This window comes from Struthio camelus, chromosome 11 (assembly GCF_040807025.1).
Source record: "Struthio camelus isolate bStrCam1 chromosome 11, bStrCam1.hap1, whole genome shotgun sequence".
In the NCBI taxonomy this organism is placed as follows: Eukaryota; Metazoa; Chordata; class Aves; order Struthioniformes; family Struthionidae; genus Struthio; species Struthio camelus.
The window spans coordinates 14,119,324-14,147,016 of record NC_090952.1 but is presented as its reverse complement, the minus strand read 5'-3'; the positions used below and the strand labels follow the sequence as shown (position 1 = coordinate 14,147,016).

At 39.9% G+C, this 27,693-nt stretch overlaps 1 protein-coding gene across 6 annotated transcripts in view; it reads left to right on the top strand.

Annotated features, from left to right (window-relative positions):
• The window catches only part of AFF2 (ALF transcription elongation factor 2), a 451,682-nt gene that overhangs the window by 347,963 nt on the left and 76,026 nt on the right, over positions 1 to 27,693 (top strand). For all 6 annotated transcript variants that reach the window (XM_068957761.1, XM_068957757.1, XM_068957758.1 and 3 more), the window contains exons 8-9: positions 6,432 to 6,483; positions 22,220 to 22,257. In XM_068957761.1, the coding sequence (XP_068813862.1) occupies positions 6,432 to 6,483; positions 22,220 to 22,257 (90 nt within the window). The remainder of the gene's footprint in view (positions 1 to 6,431; positions 6,484 to 22,219; positions 22,258 to 27,693) is intronic.

The following is a 27,693-nucleotide window of genomic DNA, read 5'->3' as shown; positions in this document are numbered from 1 at the left end:
GGCCAGCCGGGAGGGTGGCAAGTGTGTTGGGAGTCTGCCGCATGCCTCCCTGGTGGTTTGAGGCCAAGGCTGAGGACCTGCTCCTCAGAGAAGTTCTCTCCTTGCAGGCCTGAGACTCTTCAGATGGATAGAAGTTACTCCCATAAGAGTTTGCTTGACTGCGGTTGTCGTTGAATATAATGGAAGAAAATGACAGAGGAGCAGAAGGAAAAATTAATAAACTACACTTAAGTATGTATAAAATTGCTGGACAAGTGTCCCTGAGTATTAAGTGAAATGGTGCTTGTAAATTCCATTTAATCTTCTGAGGTTTTCTTTTACCATAACTCTTCCAATATCTCAGAGGAAATATTTTAAAGATGACTTGCACATTTCAGCAAAAGAATGAATATCAGGTTTCAAGATTTATAGATGGGATGTTTTAAAACAAAACATCTTCTTTTTTCCTTTGGAATTACTCTACCATTTATTTTCATTTCACCAGGATTTTTGTCCACTCTATTATGAACTTCTCTGGGGAAATCTATTGTTAGATGTTTGCACACACGTAGGCTGCCTTCCTCCCCCTTGATAAATGATAAAATTGTGCTTCAGTGTGTGCAACACGTTCTTGGTATACATCTGACTTCCATTATACAGTTTGTCATTTGCATGATAACTTTTGAGTTACCGCTCTCAGAGGAGTCTTATATACTACAGAGAAATGCACTGGGAAAATGAAAAACAAGTTCCATCTAATGTCCATGGGGTAAACTGGCAGTGATCATGTTGGACTGATGGTCTCATTTCAGTGGAAGTTCAGTGGCAGGAAAGGTGATGTCTCAGTGCTAGTCAGTATTCGTGTGGGCAGTGCTTCCTCCGCACAGATATCACAGGGAACTGCACAGTGTAGCAAGGGCTTCATAGCTGCGGATGATCATATGCTACTTTTTTCACCTCAGAGATATGAATCTGGTTCCTGCCTGTTCTGGATTTAAGTCTTATTAAATATCACGAATGAAATTTGCTATAGCATCCTATACTCTCCTTGATATCAGACAGGATAACTAGTTGCAGCATGCTAGCCTATGTTGCTCAAATCTAAGTCGTGCAAACCTCCCGTTTAAGATGAATTGGTCCATCTGTATTAAGGGAAGGTGGAAGCAGGAGGGAACTGCTTTCCTTCAAGGGCCCTCAAGTCATTTGTGCGCTTCCTGTACCTACCGCTGCTTTTTCTCACCAGTGCTTTGTTGTGTATTTGGTGTTGCTAGGCTTGGTTTCTTCCTTATCTTTTCTCTTTTGCCAAATTTAAGTAGTGTACCCTACCTCTCTGATGGGACAGAAGCATCGTTTGCCCATTGGGTTTGCAAGGACAGTGTTACAGATTTACAAAAAAAAATGGACTAAATACTTCAAAGAGCAGGAACCTTATAAAAGTATTCCCATCATGCCAGGGCCAAGCCTGGCAAGAAGAGAATGGCATACAGTTACACTCATGTTTGCTGTGGTAAGACCCAGACCGTGATATGCCTTTTGTGCAAGTGTAGTTTGACCGAGTGAGTTAATCTTCTGGGCAGCTCAGGATCAGGGAATTGGCCAGTACTCCCTCTGCCCTTTGCTCAATCCTCTCTCCTTTCCATTCCCATGTGAATGGAGTGAGTGGATTTGAACTATTCCCAGAGCAATTCAGAGGGGCAGAATCTGGATCTGACTTAGGCAGCATTTTAAGCACCCGCAGGTTGATGAGTCTGTCTCACCAAAGCTGCAGGAGGGAAAGCGGTGTCCCCGGAAGGCTGCTGGGGATCTGGACCTTATTCACTTGTAAAACATTTAAATACGACACTGATGAGAACTATATGAAACCAAAGACTGGGTGCTGAGCTGGGAAAATACCCCTTTAAGTTCAAGGGCTTCTATAAAAGTAATATCTGAAATTGAGGTGTACTGTCATCGTGCGTTTTCAGGAAGGAGATTATCTCACGTCTCCCAGTCAAACCCTCACTTGCCATAGTTGCAGGATCCCACACCAGTGGGTCATATTCACAAAACACCTGCTGAACTCAACAGCATGTTTCTAGTAGGGATGACTGCATGTCCAGGGGATGACTGCATGTCCAGTCTCAGCAGGAGCCTGGCGGCACTGCAGCCAGGTACAGCCCAGGCTCCAGGCGGTGTTCGAGCTCCTGCTGCCTCTGCTGCTCCATGGGCTGGTGGGTGGGAAACGCGTCTCAGTGACCCAAAAGCTTCATCACACCCCAGGTCGTCTTACTCTGCAGCTTTAGCCTCTCACTATTCATCGCTCCTGTGAACAGTTGAAAAAATTTGCCTGGACTTATATTTTAAGTGAATAACTCCTGCTGTAACAACTGTTTGGAGTGGGTGGAGGGGCTCAGTGATTCACCCTCTTGCAACTTTGTGCTGAGCATGGAGAGGAATAAGGTTTGAAACAGAGAAACAGAAACCATGGTGGGATTGCATCACCTTTTGACGTTGTTAAGAGAACAGATACAGAGGGATTTCTGATTCTGTTTTAGCATCATTGCATTTTTTTGGATTATATTTTTGGAAAATGTTTGAAGAATAGAAAAAAGAAGATAAAAATGTAGCTTGCTATGCCAAAATCGTAACGAACTTTTCTAAAAATAGCTCATTTTACTTTCAGTCCATCTCATCATTTCCTGAGGCCTAGTGCAAATTGAAGGCTCCTAAAAATAATATTTTGTTGCTATTATTTCTAATGCAGCTTTTATAGAACGCATGTTAATAGAGCCCTCATTCAATCATTTGTCTAGTTAAATTTGTAGTGTAAGAGCAGTTTGCTTTGGGAACTCATTCATCCCTGGAGGAAGCGGGTATTGTAGTCAGGCAATGAGTTTGCCCCTGCTTACACCACAGATAAATGTGTCGTTTTGTCACAACATTCCTGCTTTGCAGCAATTTCATACTGCAAATTATAAACCTCTGAAAATTGTAGATTATAACATGCTGACACAACTTCAGCTGTTGCAGTATAAATGGCATTGCTCTAATAATGAAATAAAAAATCCTACTTAATCCCACTCTTTCCCTAAAGTGGTATAATGCATTAGCTATGGATGAAAAGACAAACAAGTACATGTATATTCAATAATAATGTCAGCTAGATCAGGGAAGAATAGGAAATAAAACAAATTCATAACACCTCTGAGGACAGCTTTCAGTTACAGGCAGTTATCTCTCTGATTTGCCCTCATTGCAACTATTCTTTGCAACTTTAGCATATCCACCAAGCTGTCCTTTATTAATAGCTGGCCTGACCTTAATAATAGATACTCTAATCTCCAGTCTGGCTGTTCCTGCAGTTGACAGTTACATGGAGCTGAATAGATCATATGCGTATTTACTCGAGAGGGCCTAATTTCACGTTCAAACTGTCCGATAGCATTTGAGAGAGCCGCAGGTACAGAGCTCTTGCGCCTCAGTGCTTTGAAGCCCAAGCGGGTTACCTCTGTAGCTATGATGACAGTGAAACAGTCACCTTGGATTAAGGTTGCTGGCAATCTTTAAAAGCTCTTAAAGGGCTTTGGGTGTGATCAGATGCTACTTGCTTATAAATGAGAGTTAATAGAAACATTAAACGGTACAAGCCACCATGACCCATGTTTCTAGAATATTAAGCACATTTTAAAATTGTTGAAGACCATCTAGTCCTCTGCTTTCTGTAAAATATTACCTCTTCTAACCAGTCTCCTCTGGGAGCAGGTTATCTGAACTCTCCAACATTTCGCTTCCCTTTGCGCATACTGTGTACTTTTAATGTATTCCTTCGCCCCTCTCTCTCTACTGTATATTTATTGTTGATACCGTACTCCATTTCTCTTTAATTATTCCATCTGCCAGGAGAGTGTGATGCATTTTAGAAGCTGTGTGGTTTAGTTGTTTAACCTTTGAGTTTTGTAACTGAATGAGATGACATATTCTTCATTTAGTAGAACAGGCTAAGAAGAATTATATACTCCAAGTGATAAGCTTGGAACTGCTAAAGAAATACCAAAATCCAATTTTTTTCCTCTCTCTAGTCTTCTAAACATCCATTAGTCTCTTGAAGGGAACCCATAAATCCTACAAATTTAGTTTATCTGAAACCAACTCTAGCAGTTGTCCTTCCTACTAATCATGTTTTACATCCATTTTATATTTTTCAATATTCAATAAACATGTCTTGCGCTTACTGTACTTGTTAGAAAGTGTCTGCTGTGTAGGCTCTATGAGGACAGTTATTTCACATGACTGTTTGGTTAGTTTAGTAAGTATACTCGTTTATCTTTTTTATGCTTTCTTCTTTGTTTCTTCCATTTATCTAATGTGGAATTTCCTTTGTCCTTTTTGGTTTATTTCTACCACAATGTATCAAAAAGGAATTTAACATGTAAGAAATGAAAAAATTGTGATAGCTAGAAAGGAAAAAAAAAAACCTTTTGGGCTTCATTCATGAAAAGATCCTTTGCATTATGCCTTCTCAGATCTGCATTAAAAAATAATAATAGAGTGTATTATCTAGCAGTGCTGCTTTAAAGCAGTAGATAATTTACACATTAAAGTGAGATGTAGGTTTTAAAAGTAGAAGTGTAGGACTGAATTAGAGTGAAGAGTCAGAATGATATAGTCCTGTATTAAGCTGGTCTGAGTTTCCCAGGGGTTTTGTCCTTCTGGTCTGTAATGAGACTTGCTGATAACAATCCTGGCCTGCGACGAGATGGAGGTACAGCGAGATGTTGTGAATGGCACAGCGAGTAATGACACTGGGGAAACAAATGAATGTGTCTGCTAGATAAACAACATAAAAAGTTCCTGTTCATCACCAAAATCCAGGCCTCTAAAGATTAGTATTTCCTGAAGAATTCTTACTTTTACAAGATTCTTTATCCGTGCTATGGTCTTACTTTTGTGGGTCCACATATTACAGGGAGGCATCTGCCATTTATCAAGAGGTTAATGACTAGTAGTTTTGTGTCCAGATACTTTGTAACCACTGAGCTGCCTGACAACAGAGGTCACCAAAAGACAGATGACTTACAAACCAGTTTAAAGATCTCCTTGCACTTTCTCTTTTTAAGAGCACCAGCAGGGCTTGGAGCCTTCTGATATTTCACCACTGGGGATATTGTCCCCTCTTTAAAATTCCTTATACTGGGAGGCTTCCATGATTTACTGGTAGTCTTCAAACAAAAAAACTTCCTAACAGAGCTTTCATTGATTGCTGCAGTTATTTATCGGCTAACTATAAAAAATCATACACTTCAGTCTCCATCAAAGCCAAAAGGAAACAGTAATTGCAATTTGCGAGTCTCCTGCAGTGGGTGAGGGAGATCAGACTAGGAAAAAGGAAGCTTACCAATTTCAGTGGCTGTCACCATGGGTCTCGGTGAGACAGGCTGATTCAGTCATACATCATCTTGTGATACAAGAATTTGCCAAGGTGAAAGGATGGGTGTAAGGCAGAAGTGGGCCCAGAAAGAGCATTAGTTCTGGGGATGACCGTCAGACAAAATCATGAATATACGAGAAGCTGAAGGTGAATGTGTTTGTAGTCATGTCTCTGTAGACACACACTCCTCTAAAGAAGAGATCTTCTCTGTATAAAGATGTAACAGCAAATAATATGACATCTTACCCTATATGTTTTGACATATCCAAGTCTCACATTAAAAAAAAAAGTTGCATAAGATGAGTGTTAGTATAATAGTATGCATTATGCGTCTCCTTCCTCTGCCAAAGGAAAGGAAGGAGGTAAGGAGTCAGCTCGATCTGCTAGGAGTTTCCCTCCCCTTTTAGCAAGGGCAGGGAGCAGTGATGTGAGATATCCCTGTAGAAGAGAAAGGAATATGAATCACAAGTTCCTAGCTTGAGACACTTTTGCACTTCCTTCAGGTACTATTGTATCTCCTGCCAGAAGAGCTATGAGGTCCCATGAAACCTCAAACAAGCTTCTCCTCTTCTTGCTGTTCCCCGCTCTGTGTTCTCTGTTTGGTATGGCGGGGACTGGTACAGGCCTCAGAAAAGATCAGCAATATCTTGAATCACAAGTGAAACATGGGGGCTTTTTCAGCTTGCGGGACTCTCAGGGCTGTTTTCCTTCCCCTTCCTGATTTAGAAACACAGACAGGTGTATATGGACTGTCGCTGTGGGACAGTGCGCAAAAAAAAGAGGGCATGGAAGAGGGGCTGGCTACCAGACTTTCTGATGGATGGGTTTGAAAGTCAGTTGTCCTTATCTCGTGTCACACAGGAGGACTGACACATGCCTGCAAACATAGAGTATTCATCAATTTACTTGTAAAAGGCCGGATTCTGCTGTTTTTGAATTGAAGGAGAGTTTTGCTTCTGATTTTGCTGAAGGCTAGATTCAGCCATTATGTATAAAGTTAATTCTGTAAATGTAATTCAATATTGCCTCTTTTTGTTTTTTTTAGAATGCTTGAGGATGATCTGAAACTCAGCAGTGATGAAGATGACAATGAACAGGTAAATTACATCTGATAAAGGTTTATAGAACATATAATCTGACAGTTGTTTCATCAGTTGAATGTGGTTGCACTTTGGTTTACTGTATTTGCATCAAAACCATTTTGGGGTGCTGCAGCCTCCTTTATCGTAGATCTCGCCTGCACACAGAACCGTTTCTCAGTGTTTTCTAGTTATTCCTAAGTCCTTTTCCATGGGAGGAAACTTATTCTGAAACAAGAATGTATTTTGTCGGTTTTGCTAATTTCACTTTGTGAAGTGTTTGATTAAGCTAAACCAAAGCACAGCTTGCTTGACTTGGAATAAGAAACCAGACATGGCATTATGCAGGAATAGCTAATGTGCTCTGAGTTTCTGTCCTCCCTCATACCATATTAACTGAGGAGCTGCCTCTACTTGTTTTGCACTCAATTTCTGAAACTGATGACCTGTTTGGAACTGGGTGTAAAATGACCACATCAAACCACTGTCATGACAGCAGAGTTGGTTTTGCACCTTGCACTTTATTTGTACAATTGTATCCATGGAGATTGGGTCCTTACGTTTTGTTCCAATAAGTGAGTAAAGGGCTGGGAGCCCTTAATCAGTAATCCAGTGATTCCTGTTTGTGAGAAGTCAAAACTTCAGTATGTAGCTGTAAATCAGTTCTGGAAGTCTCTCAACCTACTTGGAACATTAATGAAGAATCATTTTCAAAGAACTGGTCATTTCAAAAAGCTGATGTCATTGTCCATCCTTTCCACTTTATAATAGATATTTATGTGTAATGCTAGGAAATGAAGCTGGTGGAATTCATATCCTCAGCTTGCTTATCAGAAATAATTTGCTACTTTGAGTTAAATTCATCTTTCATTTTACTTTATATGTGTAAGAGACTCAAATGTGTAAATGGTTGCAGCAAAGAGGAAAGTAATGCTATAACTCAGCATAAGGTCATCTGTTCAGCCTTGGAAATGTTGATCATAAGTGGATCTTTCTTTCTTATTTATTTTTAAACCACCTGAATGTTCCACTCCAACCCATCTAATCCCTGCTTTAGGGTTGTGCCAGGAAAGATTTACCTTCAAGTGTCAGTTGACCACTTAGTCATACAAGTCAGTATTTTTCAGCACCAAGAAAGCCTTTACTCTCATCTGAAGCCAAAGGATCAAAAGTCTGTACTTATGCAATGTGCTGTGGTATACTTGTGTGTGGTTTGTGTAACTAATAGATTTCCTGATTTATTGGAAACGTGCCTAAATAGGTCTAGAAAATGACACTGTGATACAGAGAGGCCCAAAAATTTTGAAGTAGTAATATATTATTGGGCAGGATTTGGTTTTGTTTCCTTACAGTAGTAGTAGTCCATTGGCTTCAGTAGAATTACTCCAGATTTACGCAATTTACCTTATTAAGATGAAATCAGACATCAGTGCCAAATGAAGTAAATGCCTGGGCTTTTGCTTGATGACCTCAAATGAAAAGCACCCACTGACTTGAATAGGTTCATCTCTGATGTTAATTTCACACAGGAAGCTACAAGTGGGTCTACACCTCACAGTGGACCACTGGTAGCTTCCAAAACAGTGCTGTTGCGGTACAGTGGGTACAAGCTCTCACCCAGAGACAACATTGTCCTGGAGAGCAGCATCCCACAGCATCTGGTTCAGGGACTTTGGCCTGAGTCCCTCTGTGATGGAGATGTACCCGAGCCGTAGGAAGCCTCAGAGGGCACCTCAGCTCCACCTGGGACTTTCCAGTAATATCATTAGCAGCATAAGGTTCAGGCAGACAAGAGAGCACAATAGGGAACATTCATGTAGTTTCCCCAATTTTTATAATACATGTATTTTATAACACATACTGCCTTTTGGCAGTGTGAGCTTCATCTTACTGTGCATAATTAGAGCTGATTCAAGCCCCCTGACCCCATAACCCCCTAAATATCTTTTTAAGAAACAGATTATGGTCTATATATTTAGGGATTCCAAACATGAACGCTTCCAATCACATAAAAAATAAACTAACTATGTGTACAGGAGGCATGCTTAGCATCTTTCTTGAATGGCCTGCTCCTAAAGGGAGACCTTCACTTTCCCTGTGTACCACACAAATGTGTGGCTGCCTTTTATTTGCATCACAAATAGAAGATATAGACAATGTTATATGCATTATACGAAAGAATCCCAAAGCTTTTTAGGTTTCCTGCATGAATGACTGTATGTGTCTGTCCCTTCAGATTTTTGTCATGTGCTGCATCCTGTATTAGGGCCTTGCAAAGTTGAGCAGCGTGGCTCTGCTGCATCAGTCAAGCATTACACTGGCAATGCCGTCACACTTTAGCAGTTTCTGCCATACCTCTCTAAACTGAAGAGAGGGTATTGGAAATAGAAAGCAAGTTTCATCTAGCCCGCTGGCCAGATACATAAGCATCAAAAAAGCAACTGCAATGGTTTTTGACTGCAAAATGTTATTTTCCAAAGTTATATAAAATGTTAATTCATAGGAGCTGGATCAAGGCAATTGCAATATAAAAATTACAAGATACTGAATGTTCAGCTGCAGGGCCAGGGTTAGAAAAATACATTTTTTTTAACATGAAGATTTTGCAGTCAAATGGCTATTGTAATTCAGCTGTACACGTGTGCATATTCTGACAGGGAGAGAAAAGATTCAAAATCTCAGCTCAAAAAGGTTCTAACAGTTTGTGCAACATTTCTATAAGGAAGCAGTCTTTTTACAATCTTTCTGATTTTTTGCTACAGGCTTGCAACCAATGCCAAGCATGAGCTACCATGTACTCATTTTTAGTAATAGAAACAAAATATATAAACAGTAAGAATGTTATCTCTATCTCTTTCCTTATATTTTAAGGAAATTGAAATTCTCTGAGAAAGGTGTTGGATAGGGAGCCCTAGGAACCAAAGGCCTGCCTTTGTCCATTGAGAATAGCTAGTAGGGACCCTTCAATCTTACACAGCAGGGGCAGTAGTGACACTGATTCGTAAATGCACCTTGATCCTGACTTTCAGCAAATGTCTGTAGTATGCAGACAGAGTATATCTATCAGCCTTTCTTCTGAAACTACCAATTGTGCCGTTCGTCACGGCTGGAAGGTTGTTAAAAACTCGTCTGCAGAAAGCAAAACTCTCCTGTTGTGTTCTCTCACTCACATGAAGGAGTGTGTGTATTTCTGGTCTGTACTGCATTTAGATAGGGGTCCAGGGACCTGGACCTCATGCTCTTTCACCTGTTTATCAGCTCCATCCTCTTGTCCTCATTGCTGAGGAGAAACTCAACACATATAATTGCTCTGTTCAATCCTATAATTAAGAGGTTGAGTTCAATTTTTGGATAAGATGAGGAATTCCAGGTTGAAGTCACTGGAAGGTATTGATTCTATATACAGTATTAGCAGGACAGTTACTGAACACACTGCCCACTTTTAGCACTCGCTCTTCAGACTGGAGAATCCTTCTTAAAATGAGAGCGTTAGGTCTTTTTTGGTTTAGCCAAAAGATATTAAGAAATATGGGTGATGACAGCCTACCAACATATCACCATGAAAAGATTCCTGAGAGGAGGCAATACACTGCAATTTCACCCCGGAACAGCTTCCAGCAAGTGAGAGCTGACCAGAGATGGGAACTGCTAGTGCTAAACTGCTGCAGCTTGCATGGAAACCTTGTCGTTTCCCTCCTGTTAGATTCCAGCGCTGAGGTCTCTGGCAGTTTTGGACTTGGTGTAGAAGTTGTGGGGTGAATTTCTTTGGACTGTGACATGCAGGAGGTCCAAGAAGATTATCATTATGGGTCCCTTCTGACTTCAAATCTGCAAATCTTTGGACCATATTGATCACTGCAGTAGAGCATAAGGCAAGTGACAAGTACCTCCACCCCAGCTGAAAACACAAGTCACTGTTTTCTGGGTCTTGCTTTGAGCGACTGCAGTTATCACCTGCACCTAACACATGCAAACATGTCCTACAGTAGTATCTTCAGGCACTTTGCAGCTGGCTATATGACACGTGCTTTGTCCCTTAGACAAAATGCTGATTCTTATGTCTTTCATTGTGGGTGATTTGGGATTAAAGACACATAGAAAACGATGGCTTAGATCTGGAATCAATTTTCATTTACAGCTGAGAAGCAGTTATTGATGCTGTGCTCACAGTTCAATAAAAGATCTGAAGATATAGACCTTGTGTTTCTCTTTCAATATAAGCAGCATAATCAGTCTCAAATGTTTTTACAAAGAAAATTGTATTGACAGTTTTATTAAAATTGCTGTCTTTAAAGTTTTAAGTTATCCACAGTTTGACCTACTTGAATGGTTTTTAATATGCACACTGACCAACCCAATAGATTTTTATGTCACGTATTTATAACACCAGGTACACATCTGTTTAATGTATTATTTGAGAGGTATTGTTACATTTAATTTAAGCATCGCCTGGTTTTAAAACTTTTGTATTATTGTCACTGCAAGGAACTTTGGCATATGCATCAGTATTGCGTTCAGAGATCCTATTACACAATATTTTCAGATTGGCTACAAGAGATACAGTCAAGGCAGGTGACAGACATGTTATTAGTAAAACCATTAGATGACAAGGCATTTCAGGGATACTAATGTTAAGACTCTTCTATAAGGAAGGGTGAAGCTTTTAGATGGCTTTATTACTCGATAGAAAAAAGAAATCCGAAATTAGGAAGAGCAGTCAAGATTTTTAATTAGTTAGTTCAGCTAAAAGAGCTTAGATAAAACACAGGTTGATATTTTTGTTCTTTAAAGCACCTCTGTATACTTCAAATTAGGTTTGAGCTCGAAGGCATCCAAATGAGTTATGCCCGTATACAATATTTTAAGTAGCTGTAGTGTACCCAATTTTCTTTAACCAGGTCCTCTTTGTTCTTCTGCCTAAGGAATAGTCCTGTTAACCTTTGAAATGCATACTTAATTTAAAACACATTGCTGACAATCTGTGCATTTTTGAACTGCAGAAACTTTAATACTAGTTACAGACCTGCTCCATTATTTTCAGTATTTTACATATATAGTATTTTTGGCAGAACAATTCAATGAGATGTTTTTATCTTTTCTGTTTCTTCTTTTCTCCTTCACTTAGTGATTGCCGTTTGTATGTTCACTTCTCTGATAGCCATACAAATACCAGCTATGTGTATAATCTATGGCCCTGACCTATCTGTTGTATTGTATCCAAACATAATTTTTGTTCTGCTTGGTTGGGTTAAGTAATTATAGACAAAATGTTTGACTTTGTAGTTAAGTCTAAAAATGTGATCAGTCATAGGCCAAGCTTTGGATTCTTGTAATGCATGCTGAACTTTCAAAGCCTTTATTCAAGTTAAATTTTTAATGTTTATGAAATTCAAAGATACAGTATGCTTTCATCATGTAAACACCACTTTTTAAAGTGGTGCAGTGACCACTTTCATTGCGACAATGGCTATCCTTTCCTGTGGTAATTTACGCTGTTTTTTAGCTGCATCATGAACAAGTTGTTTACCTCCCCAAGGTTTCTCTGCGTTTCCATTTACTTTGTTATCAGCAGAAAGGCTGAAGAACAGCTCTTCAGTAATGACATCAATACTGCACACACAGTGAGAGAGGTCGTCTTGTCAAAGCTATAGAAAAATCAGATGGATTAGGATGAAACTAGGTGCAAAATAACTTTGATAGAGTCTTTTAATGTAAACAGTTTATCTGTCATTGGTTCCATTGAAATCCCAGAGTGATGCAACATCGGTTGCTGCCACAGCAGAATGTGTTTTGATGAAGAGCTCCCATTGCAACGTTTAAGATCTACAGTCATGTTTTATAATTGTAGGGAAATGTTTTCACTGAACCATTAATGAAAACAGAAGCTATTAGGATAATACAGTCATTCTCCAGCCTTGTCAGTCTATAACCATGAAAATTCTTTCAGGAAGATACGTCTCTTCTTGCTACCTCAGTCGATTTTAATTGATACTCAAATTATTTTATTCTGTACAACATTAGTTGAAACAGCCATGTATCACCAACTATAGAAACAGAATACTCCAGCTTCCGTTAGACTAATCTTTGGTAATAAGAGATTTGATGGCTGACGTTTCTAAGGTAGTAATTCACAGAGTAATGACAGATTCATATCATAGTATTTGTTTATTATCAGCAGAAGCTTTCAGTAACTGCTGAGATCTGAGGTGGTGAGCTTGCTGTGGTTATGAGTGAATAGCATGGCACACCATTAAATATACACAACCCTTTCAAATTTCAGAATTTCATGCAAGTGTTTCTGTACATGTTGCTGTTGTGGAAGTCATCCATCAGTGAGGAAGGGGATTAATATAACCCCCAGGACAAGCGGTTACTGTATGCTGCACTGTGCTGCAAATCAACCAAACAAAGTTTGCCCTGCAGGTTGCGGCCGTGGTCCTTCCTGGGCTCTGGGGCCGCAGCTGCCCTGACCAGCACAGTCAGCCCCCGAGTTGCCTTTTCTGCAGCTTGTCTGGTATGCACCAGCAGCTCAGCATCTGGAAAACCCTCAGCCATGGAAGGAAAAATAATGCAGGAGAAGAAAACACAGGCAGGCAGTCCTAGCAAAAGGGGAATGAAATAATTGAAAAGATGGATAAAATGGAGCTGCAAGAAGTCCTCTCCTGACTGCCCCCAAGTAAGCAGGCACTTCATAGCCTCTCAATGCTCTCTTAAGCAGGTGCTTCTCCTTTGTTCAGATCTTCATGCTGCCAGCCTGAAGCAGCTGGGCTCTGTCAGTCATGCCACAAGACATCCTTCACCTGAAGGACAGGTGTTAAATACAGACCTGGTACCTCCACCACCAATTAAGTAGAGGTGGAGAGGTCGGTGGTTCCTCAGCATGGCCAGAAGGAGCAGGCATTGGAGATTTGGGGTGGGAAGGAGGAGGGGGATGCAGCTTTCATTTGGCAGGATGGATCATGTACATGCTGTGTGTGCATGCCTGTGCACATGTGTTAATATAAAGGAGTCATTATTGTAAGTATGGACAAAAATATATTTCCTCAGGGCCTTTTGCTATGTATGCCACTTATGCAAAAGCCCTGTATTGTTTTGGCAGCAAGCAAAGGCAGCAGCAGGTGAGATAATTGATTGATGCCAGCAGTTTTGTTAAGAGAAAAGCCAGACTTGACTATACTGTCCTATAAAAATAAATCTGAAGTCTGTGGTATCTGCGGGCCATCTCAGTGCTCAGCACTCACTAATCTGACCACATAGGAAACATTTATCTCCTTTTTCTCCTCAAAAGAAGAGTGTGATTTTTATCACGCATGCCTTGTGAAGCATTTTGGTAAAGATTGTCTGGCTTTCTTATGCTGGCTATCTGCAGTGTGGGTCTTTTAAAAGGCTAAGCAACTGCCTGTGAACTTCAAAACCTAAATTCTCAGGAGTTTTTCACACCAATTGTATGGTGTTGGTACTGGCTTTAAGACTGGACATTTGCAAAAGCCTGAGCAGAGCGGCTCATAGGTGGCCAGCACAAGCTCGGAAGTAGGTGATGAAAAGGGCATGATAAATCCAGTAATTAGCTTCTGTCAGCCAGAATAAGAGGGAGAAGAAGTGAAAGTTGATCTCCCCTGGAGGAAGTCCAGAAAAAGAACGGTAATGAGAACTAAACACCTTAATTTTTCTTACAATGAATGCATCTGCCACTGTGAGGTTCGCTGGGGTTGGATATTCTCCATTCCCCAGCAGCAGGATGAATCCTTCCAGAACAGACCTCCTGCGTCCTCGCAGGGGCAGGTCGGGACCACAGCGTGACAGTGCAATGGCTTTGGGCAGGCGTCCCTCACAGGGGGCATTCCAATTCAAGGCAGTGGTATTGTGTATAATTTTTGGAGCTGCACAATTTAGGAACGGGCTGAGTCATCTGCTCGATGTACTAAAGCAGACCAAGGACAGCAAAGAGTTATTTCATGTGTGTTTATCACCTCTGCTGCCTGTTTGTAATAGAAGTAACATTCCGTATAGATTAAAATCCTTAAACGCTTTAGTCCTGCATAGAAAGTAAATGGGAGGCACGAACAACAGCAACGTCACATCTTCCCAGCACTGCCACTGCTGTTACTGTTCGACTCTGCCCTTTTGCTTCTCAAGTCTAGGGAACTATTCATTAATTTAGAGTAGGGAAGAGATTGAGGACAGCTTGGACTCCCCGAGGACTGAGATAACGGCCTGTGCCACCAAGGAGAATCGGAGGGCATAAACTGAAAGCGAACGGGGTAAGACAGGCTGCCAATCCTCCTTTCCATTCTGACATAGGAGATTTTAACCAATGTGAGGGCTGCAAAAGTAAAAATTAGTAAGACATTGCATACTGAAAGTGCACTTCATTGTGAGATCTCAAAGCATCAGCACTGCTCAGCTAAATCTCAGGGATGCAGATGCAAAGAATTACTCTCTGTATGTTAGAATTGGAGAAAATGAGGCAATCGTATTATGGAATTTAATTTATCTGTAGCTGTACAATGAAGTAGTAGGAAATTCTCAGGCTTTGAATCTAGCCTTTTGCTCTCCCTTTCTTGAGAGAAGTTGAGAGAGGCTTTTTTTTGTTTGTTTTTCTTCTAATTGCTTCTTGACCTTTTCTCTCTGTTTCTTTTGCCTCCTCAGGTTGTTTTAATGTGTGATTAACATGTAGAAAAGGACTCTGGAGTAAACCTAGCAAATAATGGATTTTTTGATTTATTAGCCATTTGGAAGGTTGAACAAAACACACATTTAAAAAAAAAAATCATCAGTAAATAATAAGAAGACAAATACTGGCTTTTGTCCCTAGCTAAATGTTTTATTTGTATATTTTCAAAATAGGATTTTCGTCCCCTAAGCAGGGGACATTTGTAATGAATTTGTAACAAATCATTTGCTAGGAAATTATGTTTCAAAGTAGAACTTCAATTTAGAATTTTTTTCTTAAAGATGGAGCATTCAATAGAAAATTTTCAAGTGTTTCTGTTGCCAGGGCTATATTCATTTTCCACACAAAGCAATTGCTATGAAAAATCAGGCCTAGCTCTAATCAGGGGTTCTCTGCCACAGAACTCTGCAATGACTCTGACCAAGTCAGTTAACTTTTTTCTGCCTTTATTCTGCAGCAGTACGGTGGAGAGTATTTAAATCTACTGGATTTCACAAGAGATTGTGAGAGTTGATTAGCATTTGTAAAGCAACCTGAGAACATCTTGGAAAATGAATCAGTAGAATTTGTAATGCCAACTGCAATTGCAATTCCAACTTCTCCTTTGTTATAAGGAGGAGTCAAAAGTAGTACAATTAGCAGCTTCAATCAAAAGCATTTTTGAAAAAATCCAGAGTGTATCAAAATAATTGGAGAACGAAAGCGCTGTTCCAAGACTCTTGTGTCAAGGTACCTTGATACTGCAATCCAAGGTATGCCTAATGCAAGTATATATGTGTGTGAGTTGTCTTTAAAATCAGGCAGTTCAGTGACAGAGAGCCGTAACTGTTTGTATCGTAAAGGTCACCATAGACCCTGGTTAAATTGAAGCCTGTGCCCCAAAAGCAACAGTGTTCATTGTACCCAAACTAGCTAATTTAAAGCCAACTCAGGTAAGTCTACACAAGCAACAAGCTCTCCTCTGAGTGCAGTATGCATTCAGTAGCACTCTTCTTTTTTTCATGGAATAGGCTGTCAAGGATGGGAAGTGGCCGTGTTTTTCATTGCACGCTTCCTTAGTTTGATTTCCACCATTGGCCTGAAGTAAACGTAGGGATTTGGGAAAAAACGCTGACAGAAGCCCAAATATATCTGTGGTGTTGCTCAATTAAAAACAGTACACTTATATCAGGGAAACAGTACACTTATGTCAGGGATGAAGGTGACTGCTAATCTGCAGATAGTCTGTTCTAGACTTGGTTACTTAAAAATTGTTTTTCATTTTACCTAGCCCCCACAGCACCAAGTGAAATTAAATTTCCAGCCCGGTAAAATTTCACCCTAAATATTCATGGACATCTCTCTGTAAAGCCATGAAGGTTACTGCATTGCTCAAAGCAACGATGAGAAGTTCTCTGTATAGTTTATACACAGCGAGAGTCCAGTGAACTATTTTGATTTGTAGATACCACATGTGTAGTGATCTACTCTTTCACAAAATTGATCTCAGCTGATTCATTCCTTGTATTTGGTTTCTGGAGGAAAAATACTTATTTTAAAATATTATAGAAGGAGGAAAGTATCTTCTCGATCCATTATTGTTGGTCTTCGATTCAGTAACATTGGGCTTTTTGTCCTCGGGGTGAGACTGACCCAGAACATCACAGACAGAATCTCAAATATGAAGTTGCCAACTTGATGTCAGAGGCAATTAGCAAGAAGGAAATACAATCTCCTCTGTTGACATTAGGGGACAGGTAGAGGAGAGAGTAACCAGTGCAATTCAAAAAAAAAAAAAAAAAACCACACTTGCATGTGCATGTAATATCACGTACTAATTCTTCAGCCCTCAGATTTGGGCTTTCTGGTTCCCAGCACAATTTTGGATGGTTTCTGTCCTGCACACTACCTTCCTTTCCTCTACAAGAAGTCACAGCTAAGACCAACTAGAAAATATAGAGCCGGAGCACAATACAGTACAGTCCATAATTAGTGTGTTTTGGTTCTTTACATAGGATCATAGGGGAAGTATTCTTTAAAAATGAAAGAGCATAGGATGACTTCCAAGACAAATGATAATCTACAAAAAACCTGTTATAACTCACTAGTATGGAAAGTTTCTCGGCTTTTGCTGGAGAATTGAATTGGATCTCCAGGGTGTCCTTCCTACAGAACAGGAGAACAGCATGGTGGTTTATGAACTTACTTGCATGGAGTTGTTTAGCTATTCCTCCCAGAGTGCAGAAATGGTCAGAAATGGGGAGCTGAACCCACGTTAGATTCACAGCAGTTCTGGGGAAATGTTAAAGCATGAAGGTTTTCTTCCTTCCACGTACAGGTTGGAGGACTTGATGTTACGTCTGTCTTAGCTGAAGAGACTCTTGGAGCCACAGCAATTGCGTTGTTAGCTGGCCGATCTCAGTGGTTCTGAATCAAGAGGCATTCTTTAAAAACTATAGACTTTTTTTTCAAACCTCACTTCCTCAAAATCAAATAATTTTCCCTGAAAATGTTGGGTGTTCAGTTGTGCAATGGAAAATCTAAATTTTCTTTTGAAAGCAGACACTTCCCCTGCAACATGTCATTTGACTGAAAATCTAATATGGTTTCTACATATGCCAGATGTTTTACCTTGTTATTTTTGGGCAGACCTCTTCTGAGTTTATTATTCTCAGATCTTATTGATGTCGGAAAGTTACACATGGCCCAAGTACTCTTTCTGGTTCTTTCTGTCCAAAAGTCAGTCTGTTAATTGACAGTCACGAAAAAAAAAAGCATCATTTTGCACACTCTGCAGTCCTTGTACACAACCTAGAAGGAGCCAGTGCTCATTCTCAAGGTGTAATAGTTAGATTTACACTAATTAAATAAGTTTGTGGGTATATCCACACTAGGGATCAAGTAAAGTACAGTGCAGATGGTTCTTGAACTGGTGCCAAAGCAAATAGTGCCAGAGTCAGGAGTAATGCATCATGAGAAGCACAAGTCTTTGGCCATTATAAAAGCCATGGGAAGGCATCCCCTAGCAAATTCTCTTTGCTGATTGTTCCTCTATAGCTTGCTACTTTTCGTACATTCTTCATCTTCTTTCTTCTTATTCACCACTAGCCTCAGATGAGGAGATGTTAGGGAGAGGTGGCACAATTATGGAAAGGCCATAATTGTAAAAAAAACATCAGAAGGAAATTACAAATTAAAGTGGAATGATTGTCTAGTTCAGTCTGGCTTCCATTTTCTAATCATCCTAAATTATTTTAATGCACATTTTCAAGTTCAAAATTAGCAAAGGTCCCATGATGTAATTCTCCCAACACCCATTGGATATTACATTATACCAGTTCAATTTCATTCCAATCTCGTGCAGCATCATTTCCCACTCAGAGCACATGTATCATGATTTGGGCACCTCCTACCTGCTCTGTTTCTAGATAATGCTTTTAATGCATGAAGTTTAGGAATCATTGTGGAATAAACCAGTTTCTTATTTGTAAAGGCCCAGGAATATAAGGTAAACAAAATAACTCTTAAAACATGTTTGTCTTTGAAATATCTTAAATTAATAATCAAAAGCTCCCATCAAGTCTAAAACAAATCAAACTCAGTCATGAAGATGAGAAACAGAGATTATTAACTGAGTAGCAAGGTTGATGGAGGCTCAATGAGATCATTTTGTTCAAAGATTAAAGGCGATGAGCACCGGAATAGTTGAGGAGGATGGCTATGAACACATCTGACTAGAGCTGCTAAATTCAGTAATGATCAAAAGTTAATTATCAAAGCAGAGAGAACTACTCAACACAGACAATTTGAGTCAATAGCTAAGCAGCCCAGAAAAAAAGTAATTTGGAAGAAGTATTTTCCTATAATGAAGTTGTATAAAAGACGTACATTTCAAAGAAACCTGCCTAAAACAAGATTGCATTCTTCCTGATCAGAGAAAAATAATTAGCTCTAATTGACAGACCTGCTGCACACCAAATATTTTCAAACAATATGTTTCTACATCAAAGCTTAATGTGTAGAGTTACTCAATGTCACTTTGATTTTGCCTTTCTTTATCTTCTGCCACTGGGCATGCTCATGATATCACAACAAATACGCTTTGAAAAATGAATGAGCAACACATACAAGACAAATAAAAGCAGAAGGCCAGATCCTGCATTTCTTTCTCAGAAGAAATTCCAGGCATTTATTCTGTGCTATGTTTAACATCATCATGTTCCCACTCAGTGGCAAACTGAATCATTTGCAATAGGAAACGTCCAGTTGCTTTATTATCCACCATGAAGTTAGGCTCGTTTGTAGACTGACCTGAGAGTTTGCAGTATTTTTTTAAAACTGTGTGTGAGTGAGCATGTGTGTGAGGATGCTCTCTCCCCAGTATGTACCTTTTCTGAACAATTAGGAAAGTGCCTTCTCTAAGTAGCATAGGAAAAAACTGAGGGGCCTTCTCCAGCTAAAAATCTAAGAAGAGGTATGTGCTAGAATCTTCATAACCCTAGAAAATAAGATACATTGTAATTTCTGTCCCTAAAGCTACCACATTTCCCTCTGGGTAAACAGTTGCCGTCAGCATAGCTAAGCAAGTAGTCAGAAATCAAATGCCCAGTTTAGACTTTGCTCTTTAATATTCCATGTCTTTGACATTGCCAGTTCTCATGCTTTGAAATATCTTCATCTTCTTTAATCTTTCATGCAAACAGTTTAGCTCACACCATCACACACATACTCTACAGAATACCATCCGCTTTACTTTGTATTAGAATCAACTGCATGATTATTTGCTTGTGATCCCAGACCCTTCACACTCTTCTGTTTTCTCTTCCTTATCTGTATTTTGTAAGCAGTTTTTGTGCATATTTTTTAATAATTTGTAGGAAAAAAAGCCCAACCTGTATCTGAGATTTGGATGCAAGCTTCACAAGCCTGAACTCAGAATTGTTATAGTCCAGCTATCTGATATATAGAAGGGTCAAGCAAAACATCACTCTACAGTCAGAAAATCTTCTGGCGTAACAGAAGGCAGTTTATAAGGTTTAAAAATGATTTTAGTTCCCTGCAGGATGGGACTGAAACTTGTTATTTAATGGGAGGCCTGGGTAACTGAAATGCCATTTTTGGTGATGTTTTAGTCCATTTTAAATGAGACATTTGCATGCTGTTACATGTAGTTTATTACTCAGAAAGATTTCTTAAGAACATCCTTTTGAGTCTGCGTGTGCATGAGGCAGCTGAAAAAGGGGGATTTGGGAGAATATCACAGGAATGGGGCAGAACTCTTATTATCTCACTAGTGAGGCAGGGACCCCATTTCATCATAGGCTTGTTGGAGAGGACAGAATAAAGTTTGGGTGAGTAACAGTGATTTGTGCAATCTTAACTTTAGCATTTCCTGAGGTTTAAGTGTTTTATTTAGCAACCTTTACTATACAATTAATATAATGGTTTCATTTGTCATGCATTCATTGATTTATGCTTTAGCTAGAAAATGTAATCCAAATAGAACAAATGCATCTTTCTTTGCATACGAGGAGCCAGCCCAGAAAATTATTGTTGCCCATCTCAGCTCTCACAAGCTTTAATTCCTGCTCTCAAATGAAAACTCAGTAGTAGGGATTTCCATGGACTTGAAACATAGATTTTATCTTTGCTATAGCTGGAAGCAAAAGTGCCAAAACACTAGGTATTTTGAAAAACTAGTCCCATTGAAGAGCCCAAAGGAGAACTTCTTCTGGCAGCATTTGGAATTCAAATGTGCAGGTTCCAGTGGATCCAGATGTTAGTCAGTTTTCCTGTGGGATTTGATTCCTTAAGGGCTTATGCAAGCATTTTTCAGGACCACTGATATCAGTAGTTCTTTTGTGGGAACCATTTTTTCCCACTCCTAAGCATGCCAGATTCTGAAGTCCCTCACCAAAACCCCTCACTTCAATTTTTGTAGGCTTTATAAAATATCTCTCAAGGTAATTAAGCACTAAAACTTTCCGTAGTATAATAGGTTTATGGATCAATAGTCTTAGTTCTGCCTTTCACTGCTGCCTGTGCTTGCAATCTCACTAGCCATCTGACCACTTTCCACATTTAAATCTGTTATAGTCTGGCTCTGTAAATACTAAAAGGAATTCTCCAAATTGATATGGCAGCGCTAGTTTATCTTCAGGTGGTATTTCAAGCCCTCCTGTGTTAAAATATTATTTACCTATTTCAGAAAAATTCAGAGGGAATACAAGGTTGGTTCAGATTACATAATTATGCCACAGAAGCATAAAAAAAATACGTGCACTAAAATCTCGAGCAGCTTAAACAGTTTGATCGACTGTGGCGGTTCTGCCATCGGTGCCCCCAGCTGTGTTGCTTAGCAACATTTTAATTCAAGAAGAATCGAAGGAGATGAAATCCCCGTGGAGAGGGAAACAGAAATAAGAGGGCCGTTGACAGATGATCTGAGTTGTTTCTTCTAATATACTGTGAAGATCACTGGCTCTTTTCATGAATGATAAATGGACTGTACACAGATCAATGGGTTCAGCAATAAACTGGAACCAGGCTCCATGTCTGAGGTGGTGCGGGCCGAGGGGCCCAAAGATTTACTCATTTAGATGACTTGGAGTGTGTTTTCTCAAAGGTTTCACAAGAGGAAATTGATCCGAACGTTTGGTCATCCCTTGCCCTTTTCTGTTGGCGAGTAAAAACTGTTTTGGAAGGAGAGTCCGTTCTTGCCTGTATTGTTTCCTGTTGTTGTTGTTGTTGTTCTAGATATGGACAGATTAGGGCCAGACCTCAAAGCGGGAAATGAAGTCATCGCCCTGAACGAGCAGTTCCTAAACAGTCGTGGCCATTAAAAATAAATAAACCACATCGATATCACAAGCTGAGGAAAGAGTGTTTAAAGCCTGCAGTGCTCGGTCTCTGACGTGGCCGAGCCGGGCTCTCGCAGCCCCGCTCCCTCTGCCCCCGATGGGTATGGCAGCCCCCGCTGGAGAAGGAATTCACATTCATTTCTGTCGTGCATCTGGCATGGGTTGTTTCAGTTGCAGGGAGTTGTGCTTTTAGGGATGTCGCTTAACTGTTTGTCTCCCCCCACCCCTCTTGTGTTTACAGGCTGCTGAAAAGACAAAATTGAGAAACATTCCTGTCAAGTAAGTTATTTTTATACGCATTGGAAAATGTAACTTTAATGAACTTCTTGCATACAGTCACAAAAAAGACTAAGGCAATAAGAAGGGCAATAAAAGAATTCAAGTTACCCCTAATCATAGCTATAAAAAAGTCAGTATCATTGAGGAAAGCTTCTGATTTTGTCATGTGTCCCTAATGATTGCACTCCCCAAGTTTCATCCGGTTTCCATAAATTAGTGTATTGTCTATGAATAGCTGCCAAATAATATCACAATCATATTCAATACATCGTGCTCCTAGCCTTGGGGAGGTTTGTACATGCTAAAAAGATTATGATTTTTAATTGCAATCCCTGAGAAGATCTGACAGGGGGGAAATAACTGAGTGTGCGCCAAGCGATTTCTAAACACATGGGAATATTTTGCACCTATGTATCAAGGCGTTGCCACCCTGTTGATTAAGAGCTCTTTCTCACTCCATGTGTGCGTCTCTCTCCCGCCAAACACACATGTGTGTTTCTGTTCTTTACAGGAGGGCTCGGTGAAGGATGAGAAAGTTACCAGGGAGCAATTTCAGGGCATTTTATGAGAAGTTCTTAAATCTTAGGGCACTAGCGGCAGCACTGAACCATATATCACTGAATTAAGAAAGTTGCAATATAGATGTCCTAGCTCTTTGAGGAAAGACATTTTTGGTTAAAGCTACCAGCAGTCAGTGGTTCTGTTTAAATAATGAATACGTGAGTTTTAATGGGCTCTTATGTACCAATAAAACACATTTTCAGCTTCAGTAGCTAATCATTGCAGTTTAAATAAGTCCTAGTAACTGTATATTCTTGCTCTATACAGAGGAAACATTTTTATTTTCATATTGCTTTGCTGATTATGCAGGCTTTGGGACTAGAGTGTGTTTGTATTTGTAATAACATGCACAGATAGGACTCACAAGTCGTTGTGTTTTGGGGTGCATAACAAAAGGATATGGTTCTACTTCTCACTTGGCGTCCATCGTGTATGGTCATTTACACCTTACAAAGTGAATGCAAAACATGTATGAACACTGCTTGGAATGATTAGGCGGGATGTAAGATAGTCATAAATCAGTCTCTCTTTATGTTTCATTTAATCTGATAAAAATTAGAAAGGGGATCCAGCAGGGACCTGATAGCACATGAAACTTCTAATAAGACAAGGGACCTTTCGTGCCTATAGGGCTAGTTCGAATTCAGTGCAAGCTGAATTAAAGTCATTGTTAGCTGTGGTTATTTAGTAGTGTGAAATGAGCTGTGATTTCACCTCACCGTCTGAAGATTCAAGAACAGAAAATTGATGACGGTCCTGGAGAACAACTCCAAAATAATCATATATTTACTTTTTTCATATTTTGGATCAAATTCTCTAGAACAGCTCAACTGAATTGAGTTCTCCGGCGAATAAGAGAGGTATTGAGCCTTGCGGTCATCAAAGAGCTTGTGTGTGACACTGATGCCCAGTTACTCCACCAGAAGTGAGGGAGAAGGGGGCTAGGTTAAATCATTCCCTCCTGGGACTCGAATAAGTGTTTTAACATTTTGGAGTGGAAGAAGGCCAGATGGACAGTCTCACTCTTTCCACCTACATGTGTATATCTCGCCCTGTCATGTTTTCCCCAACTGATTATTTAACTTCTCTTTGACTATGTTCATGGTTGCAATTCATGGTACTTCAATTAGTACCCTGGGGAATCCATTATACATATTAATTACACTTTGCATAACGAAGAGCTGAAAAAAACCTGCCTAATATTTTTCAGTGAAATGCGAGTACTTAATGTCCCTGTGTACAATCATGATTTTATGCTAAAATATTAGCTCTCAGGGCAAGAGTAAAAATAGTACCTTTAAGATTGCCATGGTAGACCGCCGTAGTAGATGTGGATTGCATTTGTATAAGCATCACAGCCACACTTAGTGCAGCTCAGGCTTGTCTAGCTTTTAGTGCCATTGCTTTTGTAGCTCTGAAATGTCAAAGAGAATTTCACTTGAATTTTAATGTTCCTCAGCTATGCAAAATAAAGTTAGTAGCTTCCATTGTCATAAGGACTGAAAGCTGTACAGATTCCTTCTACCATATGTGACTTATCACATACATTTTTAAAAACACATTTCTGTTATTAAGACATATGTGATAGTACACTTCTGCAAATGTGAATTGCTTTTGGCTAAAAGCCATGCACTAATAAGTTGAGTTGAATCTAACTGCCTTTGACATCTGTTACAATACACACATACATATATATAAAAAATATTCTCAGTTGTCATTAGCATAAAGAATGTCCTTGCTTGTATGCTGTACTGACATAATTCCTATGTCCCAAAACTGGAATCGGAAATCACTCCCTTTTAAAGACTGTAGTTTGCATACTGTCAGTGAACTGAGGCTGGTATTTAACTCTTTTAACTATTTAACATATCAGTTAAGGAGCATAACTAAGACTTCTATAGAAATGGTCTATTTACTTCTGGTTGCTAAGTTTCTTAATGTTGCCCTTTTCATATTCAGGAGGAAGTTTGCTGTTCCTATTTATTCTCTAGGAAGCCTCCAACAGTTAACTCTTCTGGAGGGAATAAAGAGGAAGTTCCCTTACTACATTTTAATAAGCCAGCCAAGGATCTGGCTTGTTAATATCCAGGTGTTTGTAGGTGCTTAGACTAACAAACACATGTGAACTTGCCCAGGGCCAAGGTGGATGCTGGTGGTGATCAGCTCCTTCAGAGCACTTGGTCTCAATTCCATGTTGCTTGTAGCACTACAAGGAAACATAGCACAACCAGAGGAACACATCTTTATGCGTTGATAGCATCATCTGACACAATATTACTGTAGATAAGCGCACAGAAAATAGCTAATTGATTTTTTTCTGTGCAATAGTGCAGTTAGTATTCCAAAAACATAAGACCATCTAAAGACCGTGTCTTTATGAGGCACCAATATGGCCTGCATAACTGCAGAATCTGAGCATCTCATTCATTCTCTCATTTATTCTCCCCTGTCCCTGTCATATAAGAAGCACTTGCCGACCCCATCAGCTCTATCCATATTTACGCTGAGAGTCTGTAGTAGAGAAGGGAGCAAATTCCAGGATGCAAAGTCCTAGATACTTTCTGCCCTGCTTGGGAGAGAAGTAGGCCCATGCTTGTCATACTGTTCCCATCCCTGAGTCTGAAAGAGGTGACGTGACCTACCCAAGTTTACCCTGTGGAAGGTTTCCAGTCTCTAAAGAACTGTTACATAAGGAACGGGTTTGAATTAGGGCACACCCAGAGGAAATAATTGTCTGTATACTCTGTGGTTCGATGGAGGAGGGGGAGGACAGAGATCTCATTAGGAATCAATAGCAGCTTTTTTTATGAAACCCAACCGATGATCACACTTCCCACACTTTTTTCCAGACTTGGGTAGGCAATGGGAGCCCAAACCAGCTGAGGAGTAAAGCCTAGAGTCTGGAGGAATCATGTCTGTGTTGACTTGGACCACATCCCTTGGCTTGTCTTGGTGGTTCAAGCTGCAGGATACCCCCAGATCCAGGTTTAGTCAGGGTTAGACCTGTAGAGCCTCATCCTCATGTACAAATACACTTCACTTGGCAGCCTATAGGTTAATGTAGACAGAAGGTCGACCAGCCAATGCTTCATAGCTACCAGTGGCAGAAAGTAGGGGAAGGAGACCAATTATGGAGTGCAATTATGGAGTCCACAGGGAGCATTCATCCGTCTATCTGTACACAGCAGGTTACACTTCCATAACGGCATGCCGCGTGTTCAGGACTATCGAGGGACTTATCCTCCATGCAAAATCTTTTTTGAAATCTGTTCATACTTCTTGCCCCCACTATGCCCCCCCCATCCTGTGACATATATGACACCGTAGTGTGTGTAGCAATATTATCTTTTGTTTGTTTTAAACCCTTCTCCTGATATATTCACTGGAATCCATGCAAGTAGTTATGAGAAACAGCAAATGATTACTAACTGTGCCTCATTTGTTATATTACAGGTCTGTGTCATATAGACCAAGGAGATACTTCCTACTCAGAAAACACTAATGAAGCAATTTTCCCTCTGAGCATGTGACTCCACCAGTGAGCTAATGTAGACCCAAGCCAAATCTCTCCGAGACTGGAAAAGGAAGAATGTGTATCTCCTAATCAGGCAGAGGCAGTTGTTATAAAGATAACTAGCTTCTTTTTTCTCTTTTCCATGTTAGAGAAAAGATATCTTTGCATGGAAACAACTTCTGAATAGGGACTGGATGTAATCTGACTCTAAATAAATGCCCCAGAGTGCAGTCCTGTATGGAAATGGCCAGAGGGATTCCTTGGGAAAATGTGGGCATGTGAAAGAATCATTCAGATACGTCCTGATGTCATCCAACAGTGGAGACTAGAATAGTTTCGTAAGAGAAATTAGATTTTTAAAATGGAAAAAGAATGTTTTTAAGAGTGGTCTATGTATTCCATTAACTGCTGTAGAACTGTGAGAATATTTGAATTGATTTCTGGCTCCAGGGAAGAAAACATTGACTTCCTTGAATGTCCTTTATCCTCTCTTCTTTTATAGTTGCTTTAAAATTCTTCAACAGAAAGCAATGGCATTTTCCCCAAACACCTGCATATGTTTAAATTTGCTGTAGACTTAATGACTTCCAGATACATATTTTGGAATTATAGCTGGTGTTAAGATCCCACTGCTTTTTATATTTTCAAAATATATTTGTTTTCCATCACTGACCAGACCAGCCACAGGTTTCTTAACCAGAAAGACTTCTGGTGTTTATTGTTTTTTTCCTGCCATAAAACTCATCTTCTCCTCAGAAGGGCATCCGACTGGACATGGAACGGTTTTCTGTCCCAACATCACTGGAATTGCAATCCATTAACATTTGATATCTTGACATTTCAATTGACCTCTCATTTGCAAAGCGCAGTGGTATTTTTCATGGCCTTTTCATCCTTGATTATACATGGAATGGGAGTGACTGTTTCTACTGACTGCACTTTAAAAATATCTGTGTTCTACCAGCTGGAGTGGCACCTCGTTTTTCCCTCGCTGGGCAGACCTTGCTCTGCACAGAAGGGCTGAGGTCTGCGTGAGTCATGCAGAGCCAGAGGATTTTCTTATTGACTCGCTAAGCAGGAGGGCAAACAGGTCAGCCTCTGAGGGTTAGCTAATGTATGCTGTAATAGCAGTAACCGTAAACAGATCTTTTGCCCCCGTTGGCGTAGGTGCAGGCCACTGGGCTAGGTCTGAAGGTATGTTTGTTTTTAAGTAGTTAAAGCAGGCAGCAGAGGTCCAAAAGTAGTAGTACCCATGCTCAGCTATTTCACCAGGGGATATCTCCTGTCATGTGTAAAAAAAAAAAAAAAGAAGAAGAAAAAAAACGTATCATGTCCAGGGTAAAAAAGCCTCCCTTTATGGA